Source organism: Pteropus medius, unplaced genomic scaffold, assembly GCF_902729225.1.
Source record: "Pteropus medius unplaced genomic scaffold, Ma_sr-lr_union100, whole genome shotgun sequence".
Taxonomy (NCBI): domain Eukaryota; kingdom Metazoa; phylum Chordata; class Mammalia; order Chiroptera; family Pteropodidae; genus Pteropus; species Pteropus medius.
Genome location: NW_024349799.1, coordinates 15,892,109 through 15,911,967, shown reverse-complemented (window position 1 = coordinate 15,911,967; position 19,859 = coordinate 15,892,109). Strand labels below are relative to the sequence as shown.

Here is a 19,859-nt window from a genome sequence, read left to right as displayed (position 1 = left end):
CCCCCCGTGGCCCCACCTCACCCCACACTCACAGCCGTAAAAGGCCCGGGACACGATCTGCCTCTTCATGCTCTCACACAGTAGCCTGAGGGGCAACCTGTGGAATCAACCTGGCTCAGAGGGCTGTGGCTCCTCTGGTGGGAGGAGAATAAGCAGGAGGGACATTCTGGGTGGGGTAGGGGCAGGTAAGGCACTCGGGGTGGTGCAGGGAGCAGTGTCCATAGCCTGGCAGCATGTCATTGGGCTCCCCGTTGCTGCCAGCCACCTGGGGTAGAGCTGCTAAGGGCCCAGCCTGACCTCCAACCACCCAGGGGACCTTGGGCAACTAACTTCACTTCATGTTAGTGAATTGTGGTTTCCTCAAGTGAAAAATAGAGGATCATCTCAGGGTTATCAGGAGTGACAGGTAAAAAATGAAGTAACAGGTAAAAGTGAGCAGCGGCAAAACCATTCCCAAGCCATTGCTGGCACATGGCAGATGCCCAGACATTTGTTGCACGTCCTCAGACATACAGCCTGATGGGAGGATCTATGTCCACACTGGGAAGGGGAGCTTATAAGTAATGAGCCCCTACGACGTGAGCACCCTAGCTCTGGGTTCTCGGGTTATGTACCTCACTTAGTCCTCACAAGAACCTTAGGAAGCAGGTGGTATGATTCCCATTTTACAGATGAGGAAACTAAGGCTCAGAAACATAGAGGCTCATAGAGACTCAGTAACTTGCCAAAATCTCATGGGTAGCAAAAGTGAAATTCAAACCCAGGTCTAACTCAAGGTCGCCCTGTCAGGAAAGTGACACAGGAGAGACTGACACACACACATGGATGGACACACTCACCGGGAGCTGGTGTTCTGGGCCCTGCCCACTCACCGGTCAGGGACACAGTTGCAATGGCTGGGAGTTGCATATGGGGAGCTGCTGGTGGAGCAGGAGAGGCAGGAGGAGCCCTGGCTACACAGGGGCTCCAGGTGCCAGGCTGGCAGGCCAGGCCCAAAGCCCTGCATCTCAATCAGGTCGCCAGCATCTGAGGGCAGGAAGATGGCCATGGTCAAGGCCTTGCAGGCCTCCTCCCCCAGGCACCCTGCAGCATGCCCACCTCTGTGCCCAGAGCTGCAGCATGAAGTCACCCATGGGTGGAGAACCACAAGGGTGGTGCCTGCCTGATCCAGAACCCAGAGATGACAGAGGTGGAGAGGGAGGGTGACTGACACTTCCCAGCCTCCATTTAGTTTTTCTGCATGTGATAAAATACTTTGACTGAGTTGTGGATGATTGTGTGTTTTCTCCATCTTGCTATTAGCAATGGAATAAACACTTATTCTAAAGGAAGGAGAAAGAAAGAGAAGGAACAATAAATAAAAGCCTGATCTCCCTAAAATGCCACCAGCTAGCTTGGCCTTCAAGGATTCAGCCTGGTCCTCTCGGGCAAACGCTGAGCTGCACAGGAAGGTACTTGGACCTAGAATGCTGCAAACTTTGAATCTTCCTGATCAAAGCCCCTGAGGACCATTGAGGGTTCTAGACCTGATGACCAGTGCCCACATCAGGTGCCCCTGCTGCCAGCTCCCATGGGTCCTTTCTGAGTTTTCCATCCTTGCCTGGCCTGACTGCTCTCAGCATGGTGGCCTCCTACAACACACAGGTGAGCTAGCAGAAAGGGCAAAATTTCCAGGGCTGCCAGGCTACTGCAGGAATGAGGGTGGTGTCTGGGCACACAGTTCCGTCATCCAGAAGAATATCCCCAGGTGCAGCCTAAGAAAACGGCTCTTTGGACATATCTACACCACCAGCAGACAGCACCTCCTCAGCCAGCCTAGCTGGTCTGAATCCAAAGAATCAGAACTCAAGACCCTTGAGAGCTTCTTGGGCCCAAGTGGGGCAGGGCACTGCTCATAGGGGACTCTGGTAGGTCCACTGAACCACAAAGATGAAGCAAATTGAGGGCAGGAAGTGAAAGGACTAGGAGATGACTTCAGGAGGAAGGAAAGCACAGAGAAGAGTGAAGAACAGGAAAAGAGAGCTCTATTTGTGATGAAGACTTCTTTCAAGTAGTATTTCTTCCTGCGAATTGTGACCTGAGCCCTGGCCTGCTGAGTCTGGGACAAACCTAGGCCTGGATTCTGTAAGTAGCAGACTCCAGCTCTGGGTGTGCCCTAGTGGGAAGGGCTGAGCTGAGCCCCCTCCAGTCCCCTTAGGGGCTGCCCTGTCTTGGCCCAGGGCTCTCTTCCCAGCCCCATGGCTGAGAATTTTGTAGAGATCTGGCCCTTCAGCTCCACCAGGAGGCAAATTAAGGGAACAAACATCCTTGGTGTGGAGGGGCTGTGGCTCTGGGAGTGAGGGGTTGCAAGCCATGCCCAGGACTCTGGGAAGAAAAGGTGGAGGGCGGGGAACAAATGCAGGTGAGGTGAGGCAGGTGAGCCTTGCTCATGCCCCTATAGCAGGCAGGAGGGAGGCCAGTCGTGGGAGGAGCTGGGGCGGGAGCAGGCCCAGCCAGGCAGGCAGCAGGCAGCAGGCGGGCAGGCAGGGTGGGTAACAAGTGCAGAGGGTAAAAGGTGGGCACACAGGGAAACGAGCTCATGCCCAGAAAGCAGGGCTCAGCCAAGGCAAGTCTCCTGGGTCAATGCTCTTCACCTTAATTCTCCAGGAAGGAGCTGAACCAGCCAGCATTGAAAACTGCATCTCTGAATTAACACAGTGCAGAGAGCTGGAGCTCTGGAGTGACTGGGCAAGGGGCAGCAGGCTGGATGGGGGCTCTGCTGGGCCAGCTTTGACTCTGACTCTCTCCTCTAAGCTTGAGGAAAGTTTGAAGCAAAACAATCAGGGTGGTTGAACCCCACAGCCCCTAAGACTCCGAGTGAAAGGTGCCTGGCCTGGAGCAGAATTAGAGTGAATAGCATCTCTGCTCTGTGAGGAGGAAGCAAGAAGAGAGGGAGGGGAGGGAGAGGAGAGTCTGGACACCCACCACTTGATTCACATGCACAAGTCAAGCATGTTGCAGGCCTGAAAAGCAAGAGCTAGCAGGATGGACTCAACAGTGTTGTCATTATGGCCTGGAGTGGAGGCGGGAGCTGCCATACCATCTCTCCCCAACCACCTGCTGATTCTGCTCTCATGTCTCCTCCCCTTTCCTAAGTACTGGAATCCCAGGTGCTACATACTGGTATACTGGGTTGGTCTGGTCCCCAAGTTCCCCAAGAGGATATCCAGACAAACCCTGAGGTTTCTGGAACCTGTAGATCCTGGAGGTTTCTCTGACTCTGGCGGGCTCAGCATTAAGACTACTCAGGAATAGGCTTCTGATCACCAAGTCTGCCAAGACAGGGGCTCTTCTGGGACTCCCCTCACCCTGCCTCCAGCCTGACTACTGGTTCATTGGGGTAAAAAGAGTCAGCCCTAGCCCTCCTGACTCAGCTTTCTCACACTGCTCAAAGTCAGTTAACCTGTAAACAAGCATTCCAAGCCCAGGCTTGCAAGGAACCAGATGGCGGGCTGTGTGTAGGCAATAAACATCAGAAGTGAGGCTCTCCCACATTCCCACCCAGGCTGGACTGAAGGTCCTACTGGAATGGCTGGGAGGGAGGGTAGATAGGAAGGCAGGCAAGTGTGGGTAAGGGGGCAGCTGGCAGGGTTGTGCTGAGGGTGTGCTAGGTGTGTTCTAGGCCAAAGACTTGGTTGCCCAGGGATGGGAAGACGCATTACTGGTTTGGTGGCTGGGCTAAGAAACTGGGCAGAACTCTGTGGAAATATAAGGAGAGTGTCACATATTCTTAGACACCCTCTGTAGGGGCAAAGAAAGAGATAAAAAATTAATTCTGTGGCATGGGAATGGGTGGGGATGGGGAAGTTCCTCTAAACTCTGAGAAAGCTGACCCCTTCATAACCAATTTTTCCTTAAGCAGCCCAGCTTAGTTAGTCCTCACAGGATCCCTGGCTGATCACTTTCCAAAAAGAGAATGGTGTTCCTTCTCCACCAGTCTAGCTCTGTGCTGAGAAATGGACAAAGTGGCTGCGGGCACTGTGCTGTTTTGTTTGCAATGAAGGGACCTCTGCAACCATGTACCCTAAGGTCCACTTGACTCATATCCCTGGCAGGTATTTCTAGATTTCACATTAAAGTGCCCTGCAGTGCCTGCTGAACAAGGCCTGCTGGGTAAAGTGAGCCCTAGGTCTCCTTCCATGGTGGCCCCAACCCCTCACCTGACCCACAGGTGACTCCTGTCTGCATGAGCTCTCCAGCCCCTACCCCTGCCCAAGAGGGGCCTAGTACTTCTGTCCTGTTTCCACTGAGTCAGGAGTCAGAGGCACAGGGCCCAGAGGCCGGTCTGCCCAGCCAGCAGGACAGAAATAAAGAGACACTGTCTTGGGTTTGCTCGCATGACCCCTAGGAGTGGGAACAGTGCTCAGCCATTCAGGGTTCCCAAAGGGCGACCAGATCATCAGGCCTTTCCACCAGTGGATTTCTTCCCTTTCCTTACAGAAATAGGCCCAGAGCCAACTACCTTTTGTATTGTGCCCTGTTCTTGCCAGTACTTTCTTCTGCCCTCCCTGATCTGCTCCTGATATAAGGGAATCACCCTGGGTGCAAGTTCCATAATGCCAACACTGCCGTTTGAGCTCCTGCGGTGGGTGGCAGGTGGGCCCAGGGGGTGGGGCGGGGTGATAAGGGAGGTCAGGGAGAAGGGGAGGGATAAAAACCTTTCATCGGATTGGGAGCTGTGAGGTTCCGCGAGCAGATCATTGAGAGCATCGCGTGCAGTTTATCTTCCTCTTCCTCATCATCGTCCACCGAGGCCGCGCGGCTGGCCGCTAAGTGGTGGTAGTTAATAGTGACTGCTCAAAGAGAACAGCAAGAGAGGCAGAGCATGAGGACCTTAGTTCCAGGGCGGGAGGGCCCGGATTGTCCTCATGGGGAGTAGAATGAAGTCTGGGTTATCTTGAGCCTGTAGGACATGGAAGAGGGGAAGTGGGGACCTGAGTCTTTTGATGATTTACTGGGAAGAATATGGAAGACAGTGGGGGAGAGAGGCAGCTAAAGAGCTCCACTCTTTGGAGGAGGCCCTCTCTAGAAAGAACAGAAAAGAGAGAACTGATGGGGGGAGCCAGGGCAGTGAAAGACGGGGGACAGTTGGGACATGCTGGCAGCTGAGGAGCTCCCAGCCCTGGCCAAGCCTGGGCACAACTATTGGCAGATGGATTCTCATCATTCTTCAGCTCGCATCATGGTCAGGCTGGGTCAAATCTGAAGATTACCCCAAATTTCCCTCTTCAGACTATAAATCCAACCTTCTCCTCCAAGGGTTTCCCAGAGCTGCTCTCGAGGAGCTTGAGTCACCCCACTGGGTTTCAGCTCCTTGGTGCCCCGGCTTGCCCTCCAGGGAAGTGGTCCTTGAAGTGAAGTGACCAGAAATGGAAAATGCCAAGGCTTAAAGAGAGGAAGTGCAGACTAAATAATCTAAGCTGAGCAACAGCTCAAGATTAAATACCAGGTTTGCAAACACGTTCTGGAAGATATGTTTCCTAGTCAGGCACATCAAAGAGGGAAGGGGATACCCACATCTTATGCCCTCCAAGCCTGTCGGGACTACATGTGCTGTGGCTATGTGTTTGCAGTTTGGGTAATCTGTCTAATACAGAGACCACTTGTTCACAATTTATTGGCACAAGTTAACAAATTTAGGGAGCAGGTGGTCTGGCTGGCAGTAAATGCTCTGGGCTGGCAAATTCCTTGCCCTTCTCCCCAAGATCAGTGAGTCTGGCCCAGGGAAACCTGTGGGGAGCAGAGCACTCTGACCAGAAAGGGAACTCTGGCGTGGGCAGATACCTATAGACAAGCTCCCATGGGCTCAGAGGTGTACGTCCAGGCAGGGCAGGACTTCGAGGGCCAAGCCACCTTTTAGCCCCCCACCCCAGCTTTAAGTCTCACCCTCCTCAGATATACCCTCTATTCCAGATACGGCTCCTCTCAGCAGTAGCTGGTTTGAGGAGGGTTCTGGCTCTAGCCAAATCAGTGAACAATTTGCACCTTTCCAAAAGAAACACTGATCTCGCACCCAGGCCACCTTGTGGAGGTCAGGTGGTGGGCTGAGGAGAAATGGAAAGTTCTCCACCTTCTATTTCTAATCTTGCCATATTTTTTTCTTCCTCCTAAGGCAGGGTATAAAAGGACGACTAAGAGAATTCTGTACAGAGATGCTTGGAACAGCTAAGCCAAGAGTCTTGGGGTGATGAGGTAGGGAGTCTTAGGGGGATGATTTGCAGGGAAAAGGTCCAGTGAGAAGTTAAGTACTGAACCACTGGTCTTCGCCTGGCCTGCTGCCCTTCCTGGGTGATGCTGTGCTCCCCTACCTCCCTCAGCATCTTTCTCTCCTCCACAGAAGTGTGGAACACTCACTGTGCTCATGCCTGTGCCCAGGGTAAATGATCCGGAACACGTAGTCTGTGGCCCACCCTGTGCCCATCTCTTCCATGTCCACAGATCGCATGCTGCTGCGTTTCCGTAGCTTGGGGAACACCTTCCCCTAGGGAGGGAGAGGTAGGTGGTCAGCCTGTCCAGGGCAGAGTCCCACCCAAGGCTGCTCCTAAGAGCTCTATGTGGGGGAAGGAAGGGAGGTGGGCAGAGAACCCATCTCACACATCCCTTCACTCAAAGCCTCCCAAGCCCTGAGGTACCTTCCCCTGTTGAGTCCACAGCGGGGGCTCTAGCTGTCCTTGAGGCAAAAGCCCATTCTCCAGGCAGGACAGAAAGGACAGCAGGTGTCCTCCCTGCGGGAAGTGCAGCGGGGGCCTCTGGATGCCATCTTGGTTCACCAGCACAAGTGTGCCACCACTCTCTGGGGGGGTGAATGTGGGTGAGTGAGGCTGGGCCTCCCTAAGACCTCCCAGTCATCACTGCAGCCCAGTCAGCCAGGCCCCCAGCCTGGGTAGGAGGACAGTGGGGCTAGAGTGTGGGGATGACAAAAGGAAGACAAGATATCTGATGGGCCATGCATAGTGCGTGGCTAGGAGAAGAGTCTCTCCCCTCACCCCGGTGCCAAGGACAAGGGAGGCTCACTTTGCTGGTGGCAGTGGATGCAGACGATCTGACTGAAGGGCACAACCAGGGCATAGTCCCAGTAAACACTGAAAAGAAACCAGATTGGTGTCACTGTGTCCCAAGAGCAGCCATCCTGTGTTCTTCATCTTCTGGCCCCAATGTCTCTGAAACTACTCTGAAAACTGTGTGACCATAGCCAAGACAGGATGACCTCAGCCAGCCAAGTCTCTCTGGGCCCCATGCTGACCTCATGGCACAGAGCCTGGCAGTCTCAGCTGCCGAGAGCTTGGCTCAGGCAAACCACTTTATGCCCAGGTCTGGCTGGATCTTAGAGAGCTTGGGAATCTTTCCAGGCAGCTTCTCTCTGCAATTCTTGGCATGGGATAAGGTGTGAGGCCTGCCTCCTAGAGCAGGCTGGGTCTCCCCATCCCCTTGCCTGGAGGCAAGCCCTCATTCCCTTCCCTGGCTCTTGGGAGTAAGTCCCAAAGACCCCACCTCTTTTCCAGCTCAGAGTCCCCCAGAGTCCCGTTCATGAGCTGGTTGGGTGTCCACTTCAGAGTTAGGCTCTCTGCAGACTGGTGCAGGGAAAGGTAGCCAGGGACAGCCTCCATGTCCTCCTTCTACAGGGAGAAGACACACCAGAAGATAAAGACAATGAGGGGCTGAGAGGATCCCAGGAAAGGCCTATGAAAAACGAGCTCCAGGTGAGAGTGGGGAGGCCAAGCTAATCCAGTCACAAGGCTGTTAGGCCCCGCCCAGATGTGCACATTGCCTCTTCCTGGATGGCCAGGTGTCACTGGCTTTGCCATCAGCCTTCTAGATGCCAGCTGTACCCTGGGCTGGCCATACCCAAGCTGGGCATTCACTCTGCCTGCTGGCTGCCATTTCTATCTGCGATGGCCTGATTCTCAGCTAGCCAGAGCAGATGCCATTCCTGGCTCCTGCCAGCTCAAAGCTGAGCATGAGGAGTATGAAACAGTGAAGTGGGGGTGGGGCCCTTCTCTCCTTTCTCTCCAGTCGAGCCCCTTAGGAAAGGGACAAACGTGACTGACAGGTTCCAGTCCAGGGGCCCTTGGAGGAGGGAGATGAGGAGTGGGCACTAGCTTTCCTACCGGCTGCACCAGCACGTTGTTCTTCCCATAGAGCAGCCGCGTCCTTGAGTTCTGGTGCAGGGACTCCACGTACTCACGGGCGCAGGCAGCTAGTCTGTCTTCTGATGTGCTGCCACTGGAGTGCCGCTTCCGGATCTGCACAGAAAGTCCCAGCTCATCCCCAGCCCTGGGAAATCAAACCTGGAAGTTGAGAACCCCAGGCTTCCATGCAGACCCTCTCTAGTTGGCCCTGGGGGTCCTTCCTGCCCCCAGTTTACTCTCAGCCACCCTGTTCTCCAGCCATGGACCAGTGGTGTGCTCCTTGCATTTATTAAGTGCTAGTGTGGGGAAAAGGCTCTTCTGAGGTGGCTACTACCTTGAGGCATCTCCGAGGCCCAGCCTGTGTCTGCAAGAAGCAGAGAGGCCAGCTGCCCCTCCCTACAGGCCCATAAGTACAATCTGGAAGGGGTGGGGAGAGGGTTGCCTACTCCTAGGGCTGGGCGCTTTGCAGGGGAGTCCTGGCGATTAGGGGGACCCCGGATGCGGTGCCTCTGGACCAACTCATCAGCAGAGGGGTCGGTCCAGTAGTGATCAGCTGTCTTGAGCTTGGTATACTCCAAGGCACAGGGTCCCACTGTGGAGACAGGGACAGCCGGCTCAGATGGTGCCCCCTCTGCACCTGCCCTTCAGCTCCCACTTGCCCAGTATAGGCCTCTCTGTTCTCAGGCTCACCTAGAAGAGAGGCCAAGATGGGGCCAAACACAGGGTCTGCCAGTAATGCCTCCTTCTCGTAGTACTTGCTGCCAGGGGGAGAGAGAGATGAGGACTGCTGGCACACTTAGACTCATTCCAGGGCAGTCAAGTTCACCAAGTAGGGACGTCTCCACAAAGACCAAATTCATGTCAGTCACCAAGAAGAAATAAACTCACAAGGACTGAACTTTATGGGGTACCTGATGTGGTCTATGCTTTTGATGTGCTATGGGGAGATGGGTATGCATATAGACTTTGTGGACAGCCAAACATGTTGAGGGGTGGGGCTGAAGGACTATTCAGGAGGTGGGCCCCAGGGAGGGGCAGTCACCTGCAGTTCTCCACCAAGTACTGCACGACCCTGTCCAGCACCTTCTCCATGAGAGCTGTGCGTACCCATATGTGTTTCAAGGCCTGCGGGCTGAGGGCTGGGGCCTTCCCACTGGCAGAGCCCTGTCTTCGCAGGGCCTCCTGGTTGCCCACCAAGGGTTTCCTGCAAAGAGGGGATAGGCTTTAGGAGTGAAAGGCCTGAGGGTAAGCCCCGGATTGGTGGCATTGGGAGTCAAGTTTTGTGCCATAAGATGAGAACCCAGAGGATTAACCAGGAAATGGGAGGGTGTCGGGGGGTTGAAGGTGGAGGAATAGGGCCTTGTGCCTGAAAGGGGCCAACCCCCACCCTTAGGCTGGCTCAGAAAGGCCCTGCAGAAATGGGCCCAGGAAGCCAACCTGGGAAATAGCAAATGCCAAGAGGAAAGAGCAGAAGGGAGCAGTGGGAGGGGCTGGTCTAAGGCTCACCTGCCCTCTACTTGTTGCTGCAGCTCCTGTACTTTGTGGCAAATCTCCCCAGCCACTACGCACGTCTTCCCCACCTTGGTGAACAGGGCTGCCATCTTGTCACTGCGCAGGAAGCCAGCAGCACGGCGTCTCAGCTGATGCAGGAGGCAAGCCTCCACTGCGCCTGGTCACAAAGGGAATCAGCACCTAAGCCTGGGCAAAGCAGAAATGGGAGAACACTCCTCTTCCCCATACGTGGGGAAGGCAGAGGAGCAAGGGAAGGCCTGATCCAGGCTAGGACTAGGGAGTAAGGTATCAGTCTCAGGGAGGCCTGACAATCTCCTTCCAAAATTCCCCTCCCTGTCCATCTGCTCCTGCCCAGGGTGGACCTGCAGGGGCTTTGCCATGCCACGCCATTCCTCTCCCTCGCCTGGTGCATACATGCCTTGTGTGCAGCATTGTCCCTGGGGCTGTGAGGACCAAAGTTGCTGGTTCCTGTTGGCATGGGTGGCTCCACGGTGCCCTGTCCCAAGGACAATCATGGACACACCTCCACGGTGCCCTGTCCCAAGGACAATCAGGGACACCTCCAGGACTTGGGATGCAGGGAGCTCAAAGTCCAGCAGCCCTCCTTGAGAGCATGGATGATGTGGTTGCTAAGGAATGGGGCTCTGGAGAAGGAGCTGAAATATTGATGAAGCCATTGCAGAGATCAAACCCGACATCAGCCCCTGAATTATTGATGAGTCCAGTAGTCAAGAGTGAGAGATTTCTATTTCCTATGCAGGGAGGACTTCCCTTCATTCATTTGTGTTTCTAGGGGTTAGGCTTACTTTGTCTGGTTCCTGCTTACTGCAGACAGACCCCCACAGGAAAGAAAGAAGGGCTTGGTAGGAGAGAATGGGGAGTTACCTTGGCCATGTATAGACTCGAAACATTAGTGTGTACGTGTGTGGGGAGGAGGGGCTTGGCCATTATTGAGGCCAAGCTGACTGTTTTACAAGTGAGGAGAATAAAACCCAAGAAAGGTAAGAGATTTAATCACAGAAATGTGGTGGCAGACTTGGGACTAGGACCCAGGGCTCCAAACCCTGGCCTGAGCTCCTCTCACCTCCTCCAGGTGTATCTGTAGGTTAAGAGGGCACAGGTGGGTGGAGGTGTTCCCTCACCTCACAGGTGCTCTTTTCACACAGATTGAAAACAGTGCTATGCTATAGATGAGGAGTCAGACAACAGGGTCTGAAGCTTGATGCTGCTACTCAAATTATCTCTGAGAAACTTTATAAGTGACTTAACACTCTGAGCCTAAGTTTTATCATCTTTGAAATAGGGAATACTTCTTAGAATTGATATGAAATGTTACATGAGATGAAGTACATAAAATCCTTCACACAGGGTCTGGCACTTGTCAATTCCTGACTCTTCACCCCTGTCAATTCCTGACTCTTCACCCCTTTTCGCCCAGATCCTATTCTACAGCTAACCTATAAGGGCTGGGATTTTGCAAGACTTCTCCCTGGCATGGAGAGAAGAGGATGCATTGTAGACAGGATCATAGGCTGTCCCAGAGGTGAGGAGAGATGCTGTTCTCTTAGAAATAGGAGAATCGAGGCTCATCGTTTATTGTCACTAGTGTTAGAAGATGAAATCTGGACTTAGGAAATAATCGCTGAAAACAGAGGTTCTCACCTGTTTTTTGCCTTCATTTTTAGTAATTGACAGGCGATCAACGCTGTTCTAGAAAGAGTTTTGTTTGGCCCTCTCTTGTACTGAAGTCAAGAAGTTAGGTAGTCCCTGGGGCCAACCTGGAGGCCAGCCAGCTAAGTGAGAGCATTCCAGGGAGGGGAAACAAGGCAGGACCCTTCCCTCTCCAGAGTGCTTCCTGCAAGAGCTCTTCCGGGCTCAGGCCTCAGAGGACTTATTTTCCCAGGCGCAGCCTTTCTTTCACACGTGTTCATACATCTATGTGCACATGCAGACAGATGTATCTACATGTTTGATGTGTGTATAGGGCATGTGGGGGAATCTTTGCTTCAGTGTCCACATATTCCTTTCCATGGCTAGTTCCCTTGGTCCCTGGAGGTCTTGTGTGGCCCTGGGGTGGACAGGTGAGTGACCCTTTCATCCCCCTCTCTAGGTCCTTGGGGCTGCTACAGTTATAAGTCCACACCTATAGGAAAGTAGTGACCATTTCCTGGAGTTTCACTCCCCATCCAGAGCAGGAGAGAAGCCGCATTGAACAGGCCAGAGTAGCAGCAGGTGGCATCCATCCTACAGGGAATCACATGCCTCAGTGATGTGACTAATGGCTGGGATAATGAGTCATTAGCCTTCCCACCTTCCCCAGGCAATTGAATGCAGCAAGGCTGGGGAGCCTGGGAATGGCAGGCAGCAGCACTCTCATTTCACTTGGCCTCACCCTTCCTAGGCAGCCTCTGAGCACAGGCATCAGGGTTCTCTGGGGTGAGCAGAGGCATTCTTCAGCAATTACTGCAAGTAGGGAATGAGAGAAGCTCACTCCCCACTGCTCACCCTAGGGCCCCTAAGTTCCTTCTGTGAAACTGAGGGAAGGTGCCCAGGCAATGTCTGGAGAAGGAAAAATCACTCTCACCCCTCTACTTTTCAAGCAAAGTAAATGACCCTCTCTGCCAGGTATTACTAACCAATTCCATAGACTCCTTGGTCAGTGATTGCACAAAATACCTTTGTCCCTCCCCATTTCTACAGAGTTGTCCCAACAGAGAATCAGCTCATGCAATGAAAAATGTTACTGTGTGCAGCATGTATGCAAAATAGTAGTAATGGTAATAATAATAATAACAACAACAACAACAATAATAATAGGTGAGAACTACTATCCTGAGCAGGTTTGAGGATGGCCTTCTGGGACTCTAAGAACCCTCTGAAATTACATGCAAAATTGTTGATGTGCTTCAGCATGCTTAAAGTGAGTGCTTTTTTTTTCTGGATACAGGACCCACGGCTTTTAGCTTCTAAAAGGGGTACCTGGCTCCAAAAGGTTTAAGAACCCCTGCTCTCAGATTTTTGGATTAAGCAGACACACAGACATTCCCATCAATCAGACCTCAGAAATGCAAATATAAAGATTCTCTCACTCTCTCCTTCTAATATGCAGCGAACACCACACTCAGAGCTGTAGTTCCAGAGCCATCAGCAACAATGTCCAACTCTCCTGCTGTCCTCGCTCCCCAGGGAGAAGTCTACATAGTGGCCCATGCTGCTTCTCCCCTCCTGACTAAAGGCCTGGAACACCAAGTGGAACTCTCTTTACTCTTCTTTCTGCCCTAGACTGCCACTGTGAGAGCCATGGCAAGAGACACCCATCACAGCTAAAGTACCAAGTCAGCTGAATCCATTCCCCTTCTAACTGAGCTGTCAAGGCCCTGTAAATGTTTCAGGAATCCCTGGTCCCAGTGCATCCAGGCACCACCTAGAGCCACTCTGGATATACCAGCACTGGGGTGAGACAGATATGACATTATTCAGCTCATTTCATATGGGAAAAACGCATACTATTTTTTAAAAATTTTAAAAATATTTTTAAATTTTTAAATATTTTGTTAATCTACACTGTTTTGGGTCATTGTGTGGGATGGAAAGGTTTGGATGAATGAATCAAAATAGAGAAACAGAGGAATGACTCATACATGATCTTCCCACTCTGGTCTTCTGGTGGCCTTCAGAGTAATGGTGCCAGATGAGCTTATTTATCATCCCATCCGACTTACAGGAAGGCTCAAGGAACTGCAACTCTGGGCAGAAGTGAAACTAATTTTAACTCTCGCACCTTGTTGTGGACATCTCCCCTACCATTCCCGTAAAGGTCTGGTACCATTTTCCCAGGGAAAGGCTGGGAACTACAGGCCCAGACTAGCCCTGTGATTCTTCCTCACTAGCCCCTGACATGCTACTAAAGTCTGGTAAGTTATAGATAGGGCTTAACAAATGTTAAATGAGTGGAGAGCACAAGTGCTAATGGAATCCAATAGTGCCCCCTCCCACAAACCCCTTACACACCAATTTAACCATTCTAGGGAGTCCAATTTAGAATAGAGGAGACATTAGTAGAGATGGAAGGGACTTGGGAAGTTACTGAACCTTCTCATACCTTGCTGAAGGGAAGGCTGATTCATACCACTCCCATGAAGCCAATGTGGCTCTATCCATCAACATTGCAAGTAATCTCTGACTCAGTCACCCCTCTTCTGAGAATCTAGTCTATAGATATAACTGCAAGGTTACTTAGTTATAACAGCAAGACTGGAAACCATCCATGTGTCCATCAATGGGGGACAGGTTAAGTAAATATGGTACATTCACACAGTAGAATATTATGCAACTCTGAAAAAGAATGAGGATGCCCCGTAGGAACTAATAATGGAAGGTCTCCAAAAGCAAGATGCAGAGTGGTATGTATGGCTGCATGATACTTAGATTACAAAAATGGTGGGGTAGACAAGGAATAGTTTTTAAAATTAGTGTAAAAAATTCTGGAAGGATGCACAAGAAGACAAAAATGGTAGTGGTTACCTGTGTGGGAACTGGTGAGTGTGGGAGAGGAGAAGTGGGTGAATGGGGGCAGGGAAAGGAATGAGACTTTTCACTGTATACCTTTTGTACAGTTTTGATTTTTGAACTAGGTAAAAATATTACCAATTCAAAATAATAATAATTAAGTAGGTAAGTGGCCATCTAATAATTAAATGGCAGCCCAGATACCAGTATTCCATCATAAGATGATGCCAGAGATTCTCTCCAATCTGTAGGTGAATCAAAACTCATAAAACTCAAATAGGCTGGGTCTGTACATAAGCACCCATTCCTTCAGCAGCTCTCTCAGCAAATACGGTCTCCCAGTTGGCTTGGTTTCCCATCCCCACAGGAGCATATGGGCTCTGCTTAGGGCAGCTACAGGTAATCTGGGCAGGGACCAGAGAAACAATTCAGTGGGTTGGGACAAGCTTAGGTGTCTCAGGAGCCCACAAGAATGGATAATAGCTATGGTTGCCCAGGAAATGCAGCAATAGTTGAGAAGGGTCCTCAAGAAGCCCAGTGGGGTTCAGAAACAACCCTCGCTTTCATGGGCATATCTATGTTTAAAGCTGTGATCAGTGGCAGAGGGGCCTGGACAAGCCCAGAGTGGTAACATGGGGATCCTCTGAATAGCCTTCAGAGAACTAGGCCAGTTGACTGAGGTATAGGGACACAGTACCCAAGACATGAAGGCTGGGCCCAAGGCTCAGACAGGGGTTGGTAATGAGAAGAGCAGGTGTGGCAAGTGCTCCCTGTTGCCTCATCTCTACCAGCTGCTTCCTGTGCAGTTGAGTTCGGTTGTAGTTGTCATAGAGAACCCAAGTGAGGAAAGCAGTGGGTGGAGCAGCTAGCCACAGTGGCTGGTTTTGGTCCTGGAGTTTTAGGAGACTACTCATAGCAGAATTTTCAAAAGCTGAATACCTTGGGTGGCAGAACAATGAAAAATGAAAGGGTAGGATGGGTGGCCTCTTTTTAAGCCAGGAACTTCCTCCAACTGCTAATGGAGGAAGGAAATCAATGTTTGTCTGCAGCAATGAGGTGGGAGCAAAGAGGCTAGGCCAGGCATCATCTGCCTTTCTCTTCCCCACTTTTCTAGCAGGTATTTCCACCCAGGGATTTGTAACTGCTGCCTCCACTTGGAACAACACTTTCTATGGTAACTAGGGTACATTTTCTCTCATCCTACACTGGTGATGCTGGCTGTTTGTTTGTTTTTGTTTTTTTTTTTGAGGGGGGCAGCATTCAGCCTTGTTCAATGCCCTAAAATGAGAAAAAGCACTACCCTGATATTCTAGAACCAAGTAGGTGAGGGAAATGAAATTCATACCACACATACCCATCTTCCTCATCCCACTGGGGATGCAGGGCAAGGTCTGCATGCACAGTGCTCAGAGTAGCCTTTCTGGGGAACCAAGCCAGTGCTGGCTTCACTCAGCTTGGCAAGGGACCCACTGTCTCCCAGAGTATCTCTGGACACCATGAGTCCACTGTCTGGTTACCCAAGCTATGTCTCCACAAAGGCCAATTCATCAACGCCCCCCACATCCAGGCTCCACTCCTAGGCAGACCTCGCGGGCAGACCCATTCCTGGGCAGCACAGGATTTGGAGCAAGACAGATGTGGGTTCGAACCCTTTCCTTACTAGCCTTTTGACTTTGCACAAATCACTAAATCTCTGAGCTTCAGGGGCAATTAGAGACAAGAACAAGTCCAAACTCAACGGATGTAGAGTGACCAAAAGCAGCAGCATATGCAAAGGTGAAAAAGGCTCCTTGATCACTGCCCAGCACATCGAAGGTGATCACGAATGCTGGTGCTTTTCCTCCCTGTACCTCGTGCCCATCCACTGCCTTCCTTCCTGTGCCTGCGGATGGCTGGCTGTGCTCTTCCCGAAGGCTACCCCTTCTACCTGTGTACTGAATTCCAGCCCCTTCACCTGTCAAAGGCATTATTCCAGCAAATGTCCCTTCTCTTTGCTGTACCCTTAGTGTTTCTTTATGAGATATTTTCCATTTGTATGCAAACATTCTGAAATTCTTCCAACTTAAAAAAAACACCACCACCACCACCACCTACCTAGGCCCTACATCCACATTCAGGTATTGAACCATTTAGCTGCTCCCATTTATGTAAAATTTCTAAGGAAAGTTGTCTATATGAACTCTCCTCCTCCCATCCTCTCCTCCTCATTATCTCCCTTAAAAAACAAAACAAAACACATTTCATTAAGGAAATTTCAAACATATAAAAAAGCAAAGAGGACAATATGATGAACCCTATGTACCCACCACCCAACTTAAGCAATAATCAAGTCATAACTAATCTTATTTCAGCTATACCAACTCCAACCACTTTTCACTTTTCCCCAGGTTATTTTGAAGCAGATTTTAGACATTATATACTTTTATCTATAAATATTTCAGTATGTATCTCTAAAAGATTACTCTTTAAAAACATGTGCATAATACCTTTATTACACCCACAAAATCAACTTAAATTTCTTAATATTATTAAATGTCCTCATTGTGTCCTGGGAATTCAAATTTCTCTGACTGTCCAGATGCTCCAAACTCCCAGAAACATATATTCCCAGAAGAAATCTTGGAGAATGTCCTAGGAGACTTTATGGGGAAGGTTTTAAGATGCTTTCAAGAACAAAGTAGAATGTCATTGGTGGTCATGAAAGCAACATTACTGAGCACCTACTGCATACCATGCTGTGTGCTCTACCTGCATCGCTCCTTTAATCCTCACATCAACCTTCTAGGGTAGGTTTAGAGTTGCTGAAAAACTGGCACACACACTTAGTGACCTGGTCAGGATGTAAACCCAGGTCTGTGGGACTCCAAAGTGTCAGCTACAGACCACCGCCATATGCCCTCTGCCCTGCTCTAAAATAGGGTTATGGGAGCCAGTTCCCCAGAGGGCCTTCCTACTTGTTTATTTCCAGATGAAAGGAAAAGCAGATATCCTGAGAATGAGCTGTTCATTCAGTGAGGGTGGGAAGAAGAGAGAAGGAATCCCTTTCATTGAAAAGAGATAACCTAAAAACTGCCTGGAGTCTGAATCTCAGCATGTGCTGAAATAGCTCTGGCTGCAATATCCCAAGTGGGATGCAATCTTTCCGTAGCACCTACTTTCCCCCAGCTCGTTAGCATTTCCTTGCCGTTCTGGGAGCTCACAGCTGCCGACCTTCTTAGCTAATGACAGCTGCTTAGCAACAGGGAGCTGGTTAATAAGGCCCTGATGTTGTTTCCAGCTCCACAGACTCCACCCCTGTCTCCCATTACAGCTCAAACTCAGCTTGAAGCAACCCTCAGGTTGATTGACCTTCCCAGAGAGGGCTGGGAACCTGGTAACGAGGAGGCAGGGCTGATGGGGTTGGCCTGGGTCCCGCCCGCAATGCCTCCTAGGGAGAGGAGACAACTATGAGTCTGAGAACCTGCTGTGCCAGGCCAGGAACATCTTTGTGGACTTCCTAAACCTGCTCTACCACCGAAGGTTAAAATCCTACCTCAGAGCCCAATCAGAATAGAGCAAACAGAAATACAGGCACACTTCAGCTTTGCTTTATTGTGCTTCACAGATGTTGCATTTTTTTTTTTTTTTACAAGCAGAAGGTAAGCCCCTCCACCAGCAAAGATTATGACTTGCTTTATATCAAATAGTCTGGAACTGAACCCACAATACCGCTGAAGTATGCTAGTATTGTGGGGGCAGATACTCCCAGAACTGCCAGAGGGGAAGGCAGGTCCAGAGAAAACCGGTGCTCATGTTGGGCTGATGCCTAAACTGAGTACGCCCTCTTTAAGCACATACATCATTATAATGAATGCAGAGTTCAAAGGTGAAACTTGGGACAATTTGCTGTTTAACCCTGATAATGAAGAACTGGAACTTTAAGCAAACATAATCAGTTGGGAGGGTATATGGGAGCAGCTAGGGCTTATGGAAGTTCTCAGGCTCTGTGTAATAGTAAGAGCTCTACAAGAAGAATTCTATGTTTATAATAAAGCTCTATGGTTCTAACTTGCCCTTCCATTAACTTTTTCCCCTTATATGAATACCCCTCTATCTGGACACACAGGCTATAGTGCGTACGTGGCTTGCTATGTCTGTATGCTCTGGGCTGCAACCCTTTCTTTTTCCTGAATAAATCCTTTTGGCGACGAAACACTTAGTCGATATTATTTTTCAGTTGACAACCCTGACCATGAGTTGCCCACAACAAAAGTTAAAAGTACCTTGTTCTCTGGGGGAGGGCATGGCAGGAGATATCAGCCTACACCTGAGGGTTCAAGAAGCAACAGGGAAAACAACCTTATTTTGAGCCTCAATTTGATTCAACAGTAAGTCTTAACTTTAGTGTAAAAGTTTCAAACGCCATATTTGAAACCAAATGCAAACCTGCCAGGACATGACAAATCATACAGTGGTAGGTTTGGGCCTACTATCCAAGCCTCAGACTCCACCAGTGGAAGAGGGTAGTTACATGGGTCCTGATCTCTAGCCTGGCGGTTCAGAGGTGGCTGCCTCAGAGCAGCACTGCAACCATGCTCTGTGGCTGGAAAATACACAGGCAATCCCTCCCTACCAGCCAGGGTTTGCCAGCAAAGCTTCCTCATAAGGTTTCTACCTGCAGAGGCCTGACCAGTTTCTTGGGGGCCCAGAGCCCAAGTGCTCCCCAAAGCTCTAGGGAATGTGGTCACTCCAGTCTCCACAGCCTTCACTCGGCTCCCAATCTCTCAGCACCTTCTCTGCACACCCATTTCTCCCAGAATGAAGCTCAATTCTGGATGTGGCTAGGAAAACAGCAAGATCCAGCATAAGATTGAATCTGCTTCAGGCTAAAAATGCATTTCTGAGCATTATTCCAGGGGTTGAAGGGACTGGTATATCAGAATCTCCAAAAAGCCAGAGGAGTAGAGTTTTTCCTCAATACATATCTATTCTTCCCTCTGCCTCCCCACAAGAATCCCTGATTATGATTCCACTATGTGATGCATGTAAATGGTTTGCAGGCAGGAAAAAAGACTGATAATCACTGCTTCGAACCAACCTTATTTTGAGCTCCAATTTAAATTTACCTACCTCTGAATACCAGTTTTGACAAAGTGTAAAGATTCTTTTTCCAGGCATTTAGATGCCCCAGCTTGACCTAGCTTTATACTGCTGGTAGCCTCTCCTGCTAACGTTCTCCTCGGTGACTGTGCACTGAGCCAAAGGCAGAGGCAGCAAACTGGCAGAGGCTTGCAGATGCCTTTTGTTTGGCCCACACATTCTTTTAAAAATGGGAATTAGTTATCAGCATTTAAAAATTGAGAAATTTCACATAAACACCCAGAATTCTGGCTTCTCTTAAAATAAAACAAAGGTCACGACAAGCCTAGGCCGGTATTCTTGCAGGAGCTAAGTGGTGGCTGTCCTCTTCAAAAGAGCAAATGCAGCTAGCTCAGCCCACCCCCTACCACTGCCTGTTCTCATACCCAGCCTCTGTGTGGACCTTTCTCACCTGACCCTGTAGACATTTAAGTCTGCACTCCTGAACCCAAGGCATCTCCTGAAATCCAGCAGAACAGGGTTCCTGGGCTGACTTTAGATTTGGGTCAATTTCATAAACCTTTTTTCTATTTCAGCAACTGAAACTGGCTA

General features: G+C 50.3%; 1 protein-coding gene across 11 annotated transcripts in view; it reads right to left on the bottom strand.

Moving 5' to 3' along the window:
* Positions 1–19,859, bottom strand: part of SGSM2 (small G protein signaling modulator 2) — a 33,550-nt gene that overhangs the window by 7,982 nt on the left and 5,709 nt on the right. For 6 of the 11 annotated variants that reach the window (XR_005658069.1, XR_005658070.1, XM_039886336.1 and 3 more), the window contains 13 exons: positions 9,675–9,837; positions 9,211–9,372; positions 8,859–8,926; positions 8,615–8,760; positions 8,148–8,282; positions 7,531–7,655; positions 7,054–7,121; positions 6,672–6,832; positions 6,394–6,520; positions 5,286–5,387; positions 4,698–4,832; positions 873–1,026; positions 33–97 (listed from right to left, as the gene is read on the bottom strand). Coding sequence is in view for 9 of the 11 variants with exons in the window: in XM_039886336.1 (XP_039742270.1) it covers positions 33–97; positions 873–1,026; positions 4,698–4,832; positions 5,286–5,387; positions 6,394–6,520; positions 6,672–6,832; positions 7,054–7,121; positions 7,531–7,655; positions 8,148–8,282; positions 8,615–8,760; positions 8,859–8,926; positions 9,211–9,372; positions 9,675–9,837 (1,611 nt within the window). In the remaining 2 variants the exon portion in view is untranslated. Of the gene's footprint in view, positions 1–32; positions 98–872; positions 1,027–4,697; positions 4,833–5,285; positions 5,388–6,393; positions 6,521–6,671; positions 6,833–7,053; positions 7,122–7,530; positions 7,656–8,147; positions 8,283–8,614; positions 8,761–8,858; positions 8,927–9,210; positions 9,373–9,674; positions 9,867–19,859 lie in introns of all 11 variants that reach the window. The other 5 variants (XM_039886332.1, XM_039886329.1, XM_039886335.1 and 2 more) reach the window with 3 other exon arrangements.